We start from the raw sequence: 15,506 nt of genomic DNA, 5'->3' as shown, positions 1-15,506 counted from the left end.
GGTGCTCATCTAGATCAATTTCAAATGCACAGTGTTTGTTCTATAAATCATATAAATGTACTGGAGCGAAGAGTGATTTGCTTAGCATTCAGGTCTTCCCTTCCACTACTACAGGGTCTGTCAGTTCAAGTGCTGTGGGCAATTGCACAGTGATTGTCTAATATTAAACAAAGAAGGGCAGGCAAGATCAGACCCTCTTTATCAAGAAGCCATAATGCAGTGGAAATGGTGCATTTAGTATCACATCAATATTGTAGCACTTCATCTACCAGGGCAGGCCAGTGTCTGTGCTTCATCTGGACCCTGCATCTTTAAGAGGGGAGGGATAGCTCAGTGGTTTGAGCATTGGCCTGCTAAACGCAGCGTTGTGAGTTCAATCCTTGAGGGGGCCACTTAGGGATCTGGGGCAAAAATCAGTACTTGGTCCTGCTAGTGAAGGCAGGGGGCTGGACTCAATGACCTTTTGAGGCCCCTTCCAGTTCTCTAGGGGTCATCAAATGAAATTAATAGGCAGCAGGTTTAAAACAAATAAAAGGAAGTTCTTCTTCATGCAGCGCAGTCAACTTGTGGAACTCCTTACCTGAGGAGGTTGTGAAGGCTAGGACTATAACAGTGTTTAAAAGAGAACTGGATAAATTCATGGTGGTTAAGTCCATAAATGGCTATTAGCCAGGATGGGTAAGGAATGGTGTCCCTAGCCTCTGTTTGTCAGAGGATGGAGATGGATGGCAGGAGACAGATCACTTGATCATTGCCTGTTAGGTTCACTCCCTCTGGGGCACCTGGCATTGGCCACTGTCGGTAGACAGATACTGGGCTAGATGGACCCTGGTACGGCCATTGTTATGTTCTTTGGACTTGACAGTGTGGAAGGTTTTTGGTTAATAGCCAGGTATAAGGAACATTCATTGTAGGTACAAACAGTCTTTTTGCCGAATAGTAAACTTTCTACTAGAAAAAACATACATGGCAAAATGAAAGAGATTTTCAGCTGGTGTGAAGACAAGAGGATGTGTTCCTACCTGTTCTTCTATTCCACTCATTCTGGGTTACTTTTTATTTAAAACAGTTTAGTTTGTCTTTAAGTTCCATTAATATACATTTAGCATTTTTGGCTTGTCACCCACCAATTACAGGTTTGTCTGCCCTTTCTCATCTAACAGTTGTCAGATTCCTAAAAGGTCTGAATCTCATGTTTCCCCCAGCTAGAAATATACCTCCCTGATGAGACTTGAATTCAGTGCTTTCGTCTCTAATGGAACCGGCTTTTGAACCATTATCACTTTTTTCTAGTCAACACTTGCCTATGAAAGTTGCTTTTTAGAGGCTATTACTTCTGCCCGCAGTTAGCAAAATCCAAGCTCTCATCACCTCCTCCCACTCCCACCCTGGTACACTGTTTTTCATACTGATAGAGTCAAATTTAGACCTCACCCTAAATTCATACCAAAGGTGGTGTCGGACTTTCATATTAACCTGTATATTCAATTGCTGTTTTTCTTTCCTAGACCTCATGCATCTGACATGCAGAGTATGAAGTTTTGATTCTGGAGGAGAAAAGCCCTCTTATACTACCTAAATACAATGAGACCATTTAGGAAGACCCTTAGGTTGTTTGTAGGCTATGGTAGCAGAACTATTGGCAGCCCTCTCTTGACTGAAAGACTGTCGAGAGAGGGTGTATTAGAACTGTTGTGAGCTGTATTAGAACTGACTATGAGGTCAGTAAACTGAAACTTCTTTTGAACATCTTGGCTCATTTTCCTTCAACGGCATGCTGCAGTAGGGCTCCGCCGATGGAAACACATAGGGCAGCTACATGGTTACCAGTTCATGCATTTACTAGGCTTGCATTCATTGGAGGCTTCCTCAAGAGTTAATGCTCAAGTTGGAAGAGCCAGTCCTTCAACCTTTGTTCAGAGAAACTCCGTATCTCCCTCCTCCAAAGAGTTGAACGGCTTGCCAATCACCATGAGCGGAATCCACGTGGACCTGAACTCGTAGAAGAAAGAGCAGTTACTTGACTTACAGTAACTGTGATCCTTGAGCATTGGATCCCATGACCCACCCTCTATCCCCACAGCTCGAAGTCTTATCACTGAGGCTTTGGGTGGTAAAGGATGTGGCTGGCGGTTGGGGTTGCCCCACCCTTTATGCTTTCAGGAGGAGAAGCTTGAGAGCACGCAGAGCGCATGTGTGACCCCCTAGGGGACATTGGAAGCTTTTTCTCTGGCAAATTCCTGTGCAGAGAGTGTGAGGTATTTGAACATCTCAAATAATCAGTTACTGTAGGTTAAGCAACCATTCTTTTTCCTGCAGAATTGTTAGCTACTTTTTCAAGCATGTAGTTTGTGCAAGGGGAAGCTGGTAGTACCATGCTTAAGTCAATATGAAAGCAAGCAAACAATTGATTTTTCAATTCGGGGGCCAAACCAAAAATTCTGAAAAAATAATTGATCTGTATCTAACCAAAACTGATTTCTTTCTCCTCGAGGAAATAAAAAATTGAAGGAAAAAAAGGGTCAAAATGAAATATTTTGAATGTTGATTTGAATTGACATTTCAGTCTCAAATGTTTCAGAATGACATTTTTGAAATGGTTCATTTTAATATTTTCAAAATGGGACATTTTGATATTTTTTTCTTTTTTTTTTATAACCAAAACTATTTGTCAAGTTTGATCCAAATTTGCAAATAGTTTCAGTGCCCCCCAAAGTGCATATTTTTGGGCTAATTTACTATTACCCCCCCTCCCCCATTAAAAATCACTCCTTTCTAGTCAGTATTCTTACTTTAGAACACAGACAATTTTTGATTATTCTCTTCTGCTACTCCTGAATGTAGTGTATTTGGATTCCTAGATAATTCAATAAATAGAGCTCTGTTCATATATGTCCAAAATACCACAATTTGAGCTGGGCAGGAAATGGTTTCCCAGCCCACAAATGCTTTTGAGAGTTTACCATCCCCAATTGGGATGAAAAGCTGAAATCTCAAAAAAATTCATGAACCAAAACCCAGGTGAATTAAAATGTTTTTTGTGTTTCCATTTCAAGGTTTTTTTCTTTGTAACCATTTGTCATTCTAATTATTTAATTGAAAATTTCCCAACCAGCTCCAGCAACAACGTTCTGTTTGCTACATAATGTTAGTTTTTTTAAATTAAACCCTGAATATGTATAATTGATGTTGTTCTTATTGACGGGGCAAATAATAGCACTGGTAAATGCTGGTCTCTAGCTCTTTCCAAATCTCATTTGAAAATACATCCTTCCTCCCTGCTGCCCTGCCACCTCTTCATTTCCCTCTCCTTTCATTGCTGGCTTTGTATCTAAATGGAGGTTTCTTGGGGCAGATGGGGAGGGTGCTGCCTGCGTTGCTTTGAATCAGATACATTACTGCTGTCAGTCGGCTCGAAGTGGAGCTTTGTGTCCATTCGGCATGCGTGCGTTCAGATCTCACCTGCCTGCTGGCGAAGGCGTTCACTTGTATTGATTCTTCATCTTTCATTTCACCACTTTTTTCCGTAATTGACATCACGACTCCATGGAGCATTTTGGGACGCAGCTCATATGTGAATGGTGCTGCTGTGTAAACCTTCTCCTATCCCCTTATTTTAAGTGAAGCATCCTACCACCTGAATTGCAGCCACTACTGCCATAAATTGTTCCCTCCATTATTCAGACTTCCAGTATTCTGAATATTTTTGATGTCTCACAAAGCATTTTGGATAAAGAGGGTTGTACTGGGTACCAAATAAGGGCTTTATCCTGTGAAGTGAATCAATGGGAGTTAGGGGTGCTCCGCACCTGGGGGATCAGGCCTGAAAGTTGTATTGTGCTGTATGGTCCATTGCAGTGGAATGGTTCTGAAATTTCCATTCTGGATCATCTGGTGTAATTGTGAGGTGTTCAGAACAGAGTTAGAAAAGGAATGTAATGGGGAAACATTCATGGCTACAAATAATCTAATTTCTGCACTTGAGACGTGTTTCAGCTGTTGCTGATATTAGTGGCAAAACTGCCTTTGACTTCAATAGTTTTACATAATCACTCATCAAATGGCCCAAGATGGCTGGAGATATAAATACAAATGTATTTGCTTGTAAATCTCTGAATTATCCTGCCAGGCCAGAATGTGACAGAAATGCGATCCTCGTTTAAGGAGGAGATATCCTACCAACCGAAATCCCCCCTACATTTTCAGTTGGCTAAGTTATTCCTCACACTGACAACTCAGTTAATTGTTCTGTACTGTGGTGTGTGCTGCTGAACAGATGCTACATTTTACTCCAGCAGTGGCTGCATTTCGGAGATAGATGAAGTGATGCCAGTGAATAGCACGGGGTGTATATCAGTTTTATTGGGCTCTTTAGCATAATGCAAACATAAAACATGATTTTTAAAAAAATAACAAGGCAGTGTTAGAAAAACTACCTAATCATGCATTTTTAAGACAGGAATAGCTCTACTAAAAGATCTGCTTCTTAGTTTCACAATACGCAACTTTTAACCAATCATAAAAGATATACCAGTATTTTATTTCTGTTTCATTTTGTTTAAAGAACAGTGTATATTTAAAATCAGATTAAAATCACATAGAATCCATGTTAGAGTCCATGTTGTGCCCTATTCTAAGGGCACTATCTGAATTTTCCATATCTTTTGACCCTTCCTTAATGCTATATATATATATATATATATATATATAAACTCTGCCTTTTTATATTGAGTGATATATGTGCTTTCTACTGTAGGTGGCTATGGATTCTGTGCTCCATTATTATTTTCCTCTCTCTGTTCTTCACCCTCTTTGTTTACTATGGAACGCGTACTCCAGAGCATATAGTTTCCCTGTATGATTTATGATGTCTGACTTTGCCAAAAGAGTGCCATGGAGCTGCTTGCTAATAATTGACAAATGACTTGGTTGTGCAGACTGATGGCCTTGTTCTGCCTTTGCACTGTAGGTTTGTACTAAGGTTTTGGGAGAAGGCTGCTCAGACCTGACTCAGCTGCTCTAGTTTTAGTTTGAAAGGAGATGTCTGAGCTTTTCCATTTGTGACTCGGTAGATGGAAATCTTTCTTCTGCGTCAGAACTGAACCAATGTCCCTTCTTTGGCTAGGGGTGCTGTGCTGCCACAGGAGCCCTCTCCTAGATGTGACATAAAATGTACAGTGGTGACTTTAAAAATTCCAAAGTGATTTGGACACACAATTCTCATTGATTTTAATGGGAATGGGGCATCAAATCCCCCAAAGCAGCTTGGAAAATCTGTCATAGTCACTAAAGATCCCATGGCATTTTTTTCAAGAGCAGGGTTAACCCCAGAGTCATAGCCGAATAACATTCTGCCTCCCTTAGAACCATTCCTTGTTTAATTTATATGCTCGTTGCTCTCCATTCTAAACTGCTTGCTTCCACTATATGCGGTTAAAGAGCTGCTATGTTGCACCCTAGAGTTGACTGCATTTCTCTGCTTGGTGAAGTGATTCCTCTGTATAGAAACAAACAAAAACCAACCAAACAAACAAAAAACCAACACACACACACACAACCACCTTTGGGATGCATGGAGCTGTCTGCTGGAAAACATACAGGTTATTGGTAAGAAAAAGTTGAAGAAAGCCAACTCGAAAAGCAGCCCTTATGAGATGTGCAGTGTAGAAATAGCATTGCTGAGAGCATAGCCCAAGCAGTGCCGTGGCACAGCTGACAATGAAATGATTTGTGTTGCCTAAGCAAATAGCAAACAATGGGTGTCAAAATGCACCACTTCATTATATATAATTGAGAAAGTAAAATGTGAGGGTAACAGTCTGGGTCACAGGTGGCTGAGGCAGTGGATCTGATCAGCTTAATGAGCACAGAGAGAGAGAGAGACTCCATACAAAGCCGGATCCACCAGCAGGGGTCCTTGTAGAAGTAAGAGTTGCAGAACAAACCATGTCAGTTGTTCTCGTGCTAGGATTACATTTGTGAAAACATCCCACTTATTTGAGGGGATCACCAAAATGACAGGATTTTGGGAGTCCGCTGTTACTTGTAGCTGTTGTGTTGGTTCACCTCATATCCCCTGGGGGTGAAGTCAGGAAGTAGGAATATGAGGTCTTTTGCCACCGGGTTGTTGTCAGATGTTTGGCTCCATGCGTGTGTTCTTTCTGCATGTGCACCAGCTCTGGCTAGATAGCCCGTACAGCAGGCGCCAGTCAACTGACCAATAAGGTCACAGAACTTAGTTTAATAGTGAAGGCACCTGGCCAGGTTTATTGCTAATGCCCAGGGCTGGCGCAACCCATTAGGCGACCTAGGTGGTCACCTAGGGCACTAACATTTGGGGGGCGGCGACTGTGGCGGCTGGATGTTCGGTCGCCACAGTCGTCGGTATTTCGGGGGCGGGACCTTCCGCCGTCTCCAGGGGTGCCATTTCGGGGGCGGGACCTTCCGCTGCCTAGGGCGCCAAAAAGGCTGCCGGCGCTCCTGCTAATGCCCCAGCTCAATGGTTACAGGTCACACTAACACATGTATGCCCATGACAATGGACAACTCAGTCAGTGGTGGGATTTTCCACTGTCCCGTAGGCCAGACGAAAGCTTAAAGTAAGATAGCCCAACATTTATAGACTGAGACAAACAGTCTGGGATTAAACAATTTGTGTATCAGCTTGTGTGTTTCATGACATGTTTGTTACTTCCCCTTGTTCTTTCCTCCTGATGTTTCAGACAACGTTCCTATTCACCACCTGTCTTTGTACTTTTATTGCTGATGTTTCAGACAAAATATCACTATTCATCTCTCTTGTCAAACCATTTTATTGTGTGCTAGGTTGGGGTGTTCTTGTGCTGGCCTGCTGGAATGTGTTTACATATTCAGTGTGTTTTAGCAAAGCTAGCAATACCATTGCTGAGTTTGTGTACCGGACACTGACTTGCAGGCAAGCAGCTGCTTTTGACAGGGCCTGACTGTTGCTCACAGCTTAACCTTTGCTGACTTAGGTTCAGGCCTCAGGCCCCAGGCCCATGCTTCAGGCTCTCTTTCTACTACATGGGTCACTGACTTCACTACAGCCCATGGGATTAGTTATCACCTGATAGCTGCTTGGTGACCTGTTGGAAAAGAGTTGGAGGTTCCAGTTCAGCCCTTATGGAAAGTGCTATAAAATGTAACAGACAATAACCGTTCTGTGAGTTTTTTCACTATCTCTAGAAATCAACAGACAATTTGATTCCTTCTGTAGAATAGGACAGTTAAAAAGGCAACAAGAAATACCATATTCTCTACTACATTCTGTAGGGTTTTGCAGTAATTTCTGAGAGAATCTCACTAAATTGCTGTAGAACGCTGTTGCTTTCAACTTTCTTTAATTTTAGAGGACTTTTCCATATGGGAATTCCCAGCTGGGAGAAGTATCCCCAACTCAGAAAGCATCAACACTACCTTTTTTGGTAGTCTCATTAGAGAAGCCAAAGCTGCATGACCATGAATACTGATTATCGTTCCATCAATAGAGGCCGCCCCTCTAGGGCAGAGTTCAGGTAGATTTATGGGCTTGTACTGCCACTGTGCTGTCCCTTTTCTGGGAACAAATGGTGGAAATCAGTTTCTAGGCCATGGAGAACTACTTTTTTATGGAATCACAGAAAGCCACCAAATAATGTCTGTGTCATCCCACAGACTGCATAGTGATTGGATACTGATCCAGTGCACGTACAGCCACTCGGCATCAGCATCATATCACAGCTACTTTGTGACTCTGCAACGCAATGCAACACATTCTCCCTCTGTTCTTCGTCTGTGACCTCCTCTCTGGTGATGAGGGTGAAAGATTGGGCATGAGGGTGGGTGTGCACTTTTTAATCTCATTTGCCCTCCTGGGTTGATGAGGAGTGAGGAAACGATTTTTTTTCTTACTCCTCATCTCTGGTTCCTGGCTGCTGGAAGGGATGTTTGCACAGAACTCTCACTCCACCCCCTCACACTTTGTATGCAAGGCGTAATGCTGTGATTGGAGCATGAAGAGTGTCACTCAAACCCCACAGACTCCACGAGAGCTGCATGTAGGTCTAAAGCAGGGGTAGGCAACCTATGGCACGCGTGTCAATTTTCAGTGGCACTCACACTGCCCGGGTCCTGGCCATCGGTCCGGGGGCTCTGCATTTTAATTTAATTTTAAATGAAGTTTTTTAAACATTTTAAAAACCTTATTTACTTTACATACAACAATAGTTTAGTTATATATTATAAACTTATAGAAAGAGACCTTCTAAAAACGTTAAAATGTATTACTGGCACGCGAAACCTTAAATCAGAGTGAATAAATGAAGACTCGGCACAGCACTTCTGAAAAGTTGCTGACCCCTGGTCTAAAGCCACAGCTTGAGGATTGTTGCTCCTGGGGCGTCTGCTCAGGCAACCAAATCAACTGAACCCCACTTAAGGGAGCAGACTTGCAAGGCAAAGGAAGTAACAGTATATTCTCTTGTGTCTTTCCTGCAGTAGCGACCACACTCTCCTCCTGGTCAGGACACGCCAGAAAATGCAACGAAACAGCCAAATCCTATTGCGTCAACGGCGGGGTGTGCTACTACATCGAGGGGATCAATCAGCTGTCTTGCAAGTGAGTGAGGGTCGTGCGTGTTTTGACACACAAGTAGCCTAGAATGGAATCGGGGATGGTTGTGCAATTGCAGAAGGAGAGATGTCTCTTGGAAGGTTCCCTGGCGATCGTGCTGGTTAAGCTGCGCAGATTTAGCAAAAGGGTGTTTTTTGTTGGCATTGCCTTATCCCTAGGGCCCTACCAAATTCACAGCTGTGAAAAACGTGTCACAGAGCATAAAATAAGCCCTCCCCTGTGAAATCTAGCTATTGGATGGAAGAGAGAGAGGCAGGGCTGGGATGCCCCAGCCAGGGGCTCCTACCATTCCCCTGGCTCCAGCTGCTAGTCCCCAGGCTGGGAAGGAACGGGACTAGCTCTTCCTCCTCACAGCTGCAGAGCTTCCTGAAGAAGGGAGAGGTACCCAGTAGTAGGTCTGATTCCCCCCTCTTTCCCCCGAAAGCAGCTGTGCAGGGGAAGAGCAAGTCCTGTCCCTCCCCAGCTCAGCGGGGACTAGCAGCTAGGAGCCCCCAGATGGGGCACTCCCAGCCGAAGGAGGGAGATCAGACCCACCTCTGGGAACCTCTTGCAGCTGCAGGAAGTTCACAAAAGTGAGGGTGGCAATCCCGTGACCCCACCTCCCTTTGGGTTGGGACCCCCAGGGTTACAACACTGTGAAATTTCAGGTGTAAACCTTTGAAAACGTGAAATTGACTAATTTTCAAATCCTATGGCTGTGAACTTGACCAGAAAGAGGGCTGTGAATTTGGTAGGGCCCTACTTATCCCCAAGTACCGTAGGTCACTTCTACTGAAACTTCCTTTAAGGATATGTTTATGCTGGAAGTTTGAAAAGATGTTTTCTCTCTTCCCCCTTCCCTCACGGCTGCAGGGAAGAGTGGGATCTGCATTTCCCTGTGCAACTCTCCCCAACCTAGGTCAAGGTTCAGCGTCAGAGTCACCGTCCTCCCAGTTAAGAATGGATGGGGCCTTCCTCGGAGCATGCAAATCTCACTCTCACTTCTCAACCAGAGGGGACCCTGATGAGTGACTAGGCTGACCAGATAGCAAGTGTCAAAAATCGGGACGGGGGTGGGGGGTAATAGGTGCCTATGTGAGAAAAAGACCCAAAAATCGGGACTGTCCCTACAAAATCGGGACATCTGGTCACCCTCTGAGTGACTCAAAGCCCTCCCACCTCCCCCTGTCCCTTAGGGGCCTTCTCGTCCCTCCCACAGCCCGGTAGGCTAAAGAATGAGGCTTGTGAGTGAGTCTCCCATGTGGCATTTAGAACTCTAGCGCCACACCAAACTTGGTTTATAAAGGGGCTTCTTGGGCGTCAGTGAAAGGGAATCAAGTGTTGTGTTTACTGTGTTCCTTTTTATATTAGGACCTACAAAAAGCTTAGGGAGCCATAGAAAGTCAACAATCGACATGGAACTTCCTTGAAGGGGTGGAGAGAAAGTGCATGGTTTAGGGGATTGGTAATCTGCCATGAGAGTCTTTCACCTCTAGATCACTGTTTCAAACCTAGACAATGCCAGCAGTAACCCAAAGCTAATACCATCTCGTGGCTTCACATTGGCAGCCGATGTGAAACATGGGTTGAGGGGCTCAGTCTAACGGCCAGCATCAGAAGTCTGCACCGCAGAAATAACCAAGACAGTCCACAGTCTAGAACAGAAAAGGCCTTGGAGATTAAACTGCCGTAACCCTTTGAAGTGGTCTCAAAGTTGGGGACCACCCGCAAGGCAGGGAGTGAGAGGTTTGCTCTTTTATTGAGTATGTTGTATCAACTCTGTGCACGAGTTCTGTAGAAGACTAAATCTCCATGACTTTCTATCCAGCCCCTGCTACGTTGTAACATGAAGTAAACATGGCAATTTCTCAGATCTGTTTCAGTCAGGGATAGGCCAACAAGTCTGGATTCAAGTAAGTACTTGAACTGACTAAACTACAAACTATTTTGGAAAGTTAACAAAGTTTGGTTAAGTTTTGTGTGTGTTTATTTCTACCCTATTTTGCATGCTTTGGCACTCCTTTGTTTGGCAGGGATCACAAGCAAAGAGCTGATATTCAGCCAAAGAGCCTGTTTTCCCCTTGTTTATGACCCTGCGGTGAAAAGCTTGGATGGATACTTGATCCAGTGAGCTCAAATCTTTCCATGTGAGCAAAGTACCAGTAGCCCTTTTATATCATGGGCTTGATTTTCAGAGGTACGGAGTGCTTCAGCTCCCACTGACTTCAGCTGGAATCGTGTGGGCTCAGCACCTCATAATATCAGGCCCTTTTAGCCTTAGCATTCCCTGGAGGAAATGCGGGAGAAGCCATAAAATGCCTTACAAGATTATTGTGCAGCACATACCTTATTCTGGATCAGGTTTGGAAATGAAGTGTAACAATAGTCTCTGTCTTGTCACAGGATATAGAGATTGGCCCCAACCACAAGTCTGGATCCAAACACCCCTCAAACGTTGAGAAAGTTCAGCTCTGTGGCTGGATCCAAGGGTTGTGGCTTGGAACTACATCTGAACAATGAGCTGAGCCAAAACCTTAGATTTGAATGCCCTCCTGCTTTGGGAAAGCTTGAATCCAGATCTGAATTTGGCAAATTGGGCCTATTTCTATTTTTATATGGAGTGAAATACATATTGAAACTTAATAGACAGTTCTCTGCACCCGCAGCTTGCTTAGCTTTACAGGCCAGATCCTTAGCTGGTGTAAATTGGCATAGCTTGTTTCATCTCAGTGACGCTATATCTGTTTTCATCAGCTGTGAATCTGGCTCAAAATCAATATGCAGCTGTTATGACTGAACACATTTTATTGTTTATGAACTTCCATCCATGACATGCCCATCTGAGGTGATCTTCTAGCTCCTGGCATGTTCCCAGTTTGGACTTTAATGGTGCCAGTTTGGGCACCCTGAAAATCCCATTTGGAAGGAGGGGAACAAGATTCCCTCCCTCCCCCCTTCACATCACTGGTGCAGGAGCAGTGCAGAGGAAAGCTTTACTGGTCTGAAAGCATTTGGACTGGTCTTGCCAAAGCGGTCCTAGCCTAGTCATGAAAGAGTACATCTTACAGTTAGGACATTGTGATTGCTGTCTCATGGAGTTTTTTTCCTAACTTGAATCTCATCATGATTTTAGCAGCCGAAGCCTCACGAACCACTAGAAATAGACATAAATACTAGAGAGATGATACCCTTTAAAAGCTGCAGGTTTTGTTTTCAGATGGTATGATGCATTGGTTTGCATCTCTAATGAGTCTCAACTTCTTGGCTGCTAAAAGTGTGCTGGGATTGAAGTGTGTGTGTGTGTGTGTATGGGGGGGGGGGCAAAGCACTGATCAGAATGAAGTGATTTCTAAGGTCCAAACTATCATTGTTCACCTGCCAGAGCTTGAAAAGAAAGCCCTGTACTCCTGGAACCCCAGGTTTCCTACACTGTAACACCTTCATTTCTGATCCGGATGTCCTCAGAGATACTGGACATTAAATCTGCTGCTGGTTGCTTGGTCTAGCAGGGATTTTTAAACACTGATCAGGGACTGAATATGGCAGGTTTTGGGTTTCAGGCCAGTGTCATTTACAGTCCCTGGGGAACTGGAGGCACAACCACTAGCTCTCTATAACTAGTGTGACATTTGAATTTAAACATATGCATTGAGTTTCAGATAGTTTAACTCAGAACATTTTATTTTTTTCTTGTAAAATGAGGCATTCTTAGTGTAGGTGGTTGGTGACTGACAGATAAACTGACTTCCACTACAGCATAGCAAAAGATTAGACTACGGAGCAGATACTTTCAGAATATGCTTGTATGCTGACTATCAAGACAGTTTGATTAGTTGCAGAAATGTACAAAGCTGGTTCCAGGTGAGGGAGAAAATAACAAGTTCAGAGAAGAATTCAGAAAGGGAAGGTTGGGTGGGAGTGAGGTGAGGAATAAATGGTTTGATCCATACTTCTTAGCCTTTCCACATTACATTATGGGTCCTGTCCCTGTCCCCAAATCCACCCCCATCTCTACAGAAACAGAGTTGTAGGGCATTGGTCCTTTCATTGTGCAGCCTGTTAAAATACTTTTGAATCACAGCAGACTGTTTATGACACTTAAAATGTAAAAATTAAAATTGCCCAACATTAAAAAATGCACTAGAATCAAAGCCCCAGATGGGAACACACAAAGACTTTAGAGTGGTAAATGTTGTGGATTGGGCCCGCCTCTCCATAAAACATACCAGGTGGTGCAGTGAAAAAATGTTGATTAAAAACGTGTAGAAACCTCATTTCAAACCCAGTCTTTGTTCCTCTTTATCACTGGCAATGAATCCATGTTTGGATTCTAAGACCTTCTTCTGGGCTGTATTATTTTCCCTTAGCAGTCTGGAAAGCAGATTCTGGCTCCTGCACCAGCATGGTGTTATCTATCGGCTTTTTCAATATTCCCCTTCTGAGATTCAACAGTAAGGAAATATGACTTGGGAACATTCCGCTTGTCCACCATGTGTTTTATATCTCCTTAGTCACTTTACTGGAACATATTTAATTATTTAGAGTGGTCCACAAACACAGGAGATTCTTTCTGTGGATGTTATCTCGGCAAAAGAGCCAGTAGGCATCTGAAATTAATTCCTCTCCTGAAGTCGCTTCATGCCTGAGATGGCGCAGATATTTTCCATATGAAAGAGAGAGTGGCCCATGGTTTTGATTGAACTTTTGTAGCAGGGTCATCAGCAAATTGCTCCTTCCAGCCACCAAAAACCTGGGGAGGAAAATGCAATGAAATTTTTGCCTGGAAAACCACATTTCAGTACAGTTCAACATTGAAAAAAAAAATCTAGACTTGGGTTACTAGAAATACATGCCCTGGAATTTCTAATCTGTGGCAGACCTCTCCATAGATTTTTTGAGTCTTTGCAGAGTGTTTGCATAATTTAGGCTTTAATGTAAAAAAAAAAATCTACACATTTTGGTTGCAAAGAAAACCTGCTTATGCCCCAGGCAGTGCTGCCATCCTGAACCTGCAAACAGACCTCCTGAAATTAAATCTTAGAGAGGTGTGACAGGCCCCAGGTATATTGCAGCTTGTAGGCATATAAACTAAAAAGGACTATAGCACTATATATATATATATAGAGAGAGAGAGAGAGAGAGAATTGACCCAACAGCACTAATAAAATGAAGAGCCTCTGACCCTGGGGGAAGTGGGGGTGGGAAGAATCATAGTTTAAGCCCCAGATCATCCTGCTAGGAAAAGTCTTAGAAATGGGCCTTATAGCTTCCCCCAGAGGTAAAAATAATCCTCAAACTCAATTCCAGAGTCCTTAAGAACACCTGCAGTCAGTCAGACAAATCTCCAGCCTCAACTAGAGGATCCCAGCACATATCAGCTGCTGGGCTGGAACATGGTGATGGGCCCTGATCACTGGGTATGGATGAACTGTGCTTGGCTGAGTACATGAGAGGGGAGAGGTCAAAGGTGGCTGTATTCATGCACTCCTGTGGTCTTGGGGACAGCCATGGATTTCTTCAGCTCCTTGGCACAAGCTAGAGCAGTCTTAGGGTTGCTCAAATTGGTGTTGGCTATCAGATCCTTAGACTCCATTGCACCACTTGGAGATCACCAATGCACAATAGTGCACCACCCATGCTCTCTTACACTTTAGGATTGCCAACATGGTAATAATTAAAAACCAGATGCTCCAGCAGGAGTACCGGAACCTCCCCCAGTCTTGCCTCTTCTCTCTGAGGCCCCACCCCTGCCCTGCCTATTTCCCCACAAAGCCCCACCCCTGCCCTGCCTCTTCGCATGAGGCCCCACCCTGCCTCTTCCCCCCTGAGGCCACATATTCCATCCACGCCTCTTCTCTCCTGTCATTCACTGCTTTTCCCCTCCCACCCCACCCCCGGGTCAGAAGGGACTCGCCTATGGAGCTGGGGCTGGGAGCTGCAGCCACCCAATGCAGATAGGTGGCGGCGGCCCTGGCTGAGCGGGGGCTGCAGCGGGTGATGACCCACAGCCTCCCCTGCCTGCAGGAACCAGACATTGGGTGTCTGGTCAGTAGATCTGACTGGACACTGTCAGAGCCCCTTTTTAACCAGACTTTCTGGTCAAAAACTGGGCACCAGGCCACTCTATTACCTTTCCATGTACTGGCACGCACTCTCTGCTGTGAGTTGGAGGGTCACACTAAGCCAAGATTCCCCTACAGTGGACTACTCAGCTGCCCAGTTAAGGCAGTTTTGTGCAAATAACCAATTTTGCAGTTTGGTGGCCAGACTGAAAGATTGAAAAACAAACAAAAAACTTGTTTCAGGTTGACCTAAAATGAAATGTAAAAACAAATGTTTTGGGAACCAAACAAGCTGATTGAATTTCGTGTTGGGTTGAACGAAGTGTTTTTTTTGCTTTGGTGTAAAATTTAAAAAAAAGTTGTTTCTAAGGGAAAGTCTAACTCTTGCTAAACAAAACATTTTGCCTTTTTTGCATTTTTTTTCATCTGAAGCAATTAATTGAATTTGATACAGATGCACTAAATGTTTTGATCAACCTGAATCTGCATTTTTTGGCAAGAAAATAATTTAATCCAATTTTTTTGACCCAGCTCTAGTTATCAGTGTTGTAGAAAGTGTCTGTAACATGGGTGAGGACCTGGTACTGAGCTTCTAAATTACATGGGACCAGAAACCATCAATTGTTTTGCAGAACCAAAATTATGAAAGATCATTTTTTCAAGAATCAGCTTGCAAGATTTAAAGCTGCCAATAAATGAACATTCTAACCCTTGTTTTGGCCCTCATCATAGAATTATGGGAGAGGAAAAGTCTAGAGGTTTGGACGATCACAAACTGAAAATGAAAGATGGCGGAGGTGGGGAAAGATCTTAAAAAGAGGGAAGTGTGTGAC

The 15,506-nt window shown here is 43.8% G+C and overlaps 1 protein-coding gene across 11 annotated transcripts in view; it reads left to right on the top strand.

Moving 5' to 3' along the window:
• The window catches only part of NRG2 (neuregulin 2), a 179,208-nt gene that overhangs the window by 100,410 nt on the left and 63,292 nt on the right, over positions 1-15,506 (top strand). For all 11 annotated transcript variants that reach the window (XM_039485544.1, XM_039485535.1, XM_039485534.1 and 8 more), the window contains one exon: positions 8,497-8,617. In XM_039485544.1, the coding sequence (XP_039341478.1) occupies positions 8,497-8,617 (121 nt within the window). The remainder of the gene's footprint in view (positions 1-8,496; positions 8,618-15,506) is intronic.

The sequence above is a fragment of the Mauremys reevesii genome, linkage group 8 (assembly GCF_016161935.1).
Source record: "Mauremys reevesii isolate NIE-2019 linkage group 8, ASM1616193v1, whole genome shotgun sequence".
NCBI lineage: Eukaryota > Metazoa > Chordata > Testudines > Geoemydidae > Mauremys > Mauremys reevesii.
Note: the sequence above shows the minus strand (reverse complement) of the source record. Positions and strands in the feature narration are given on the sequence as shown.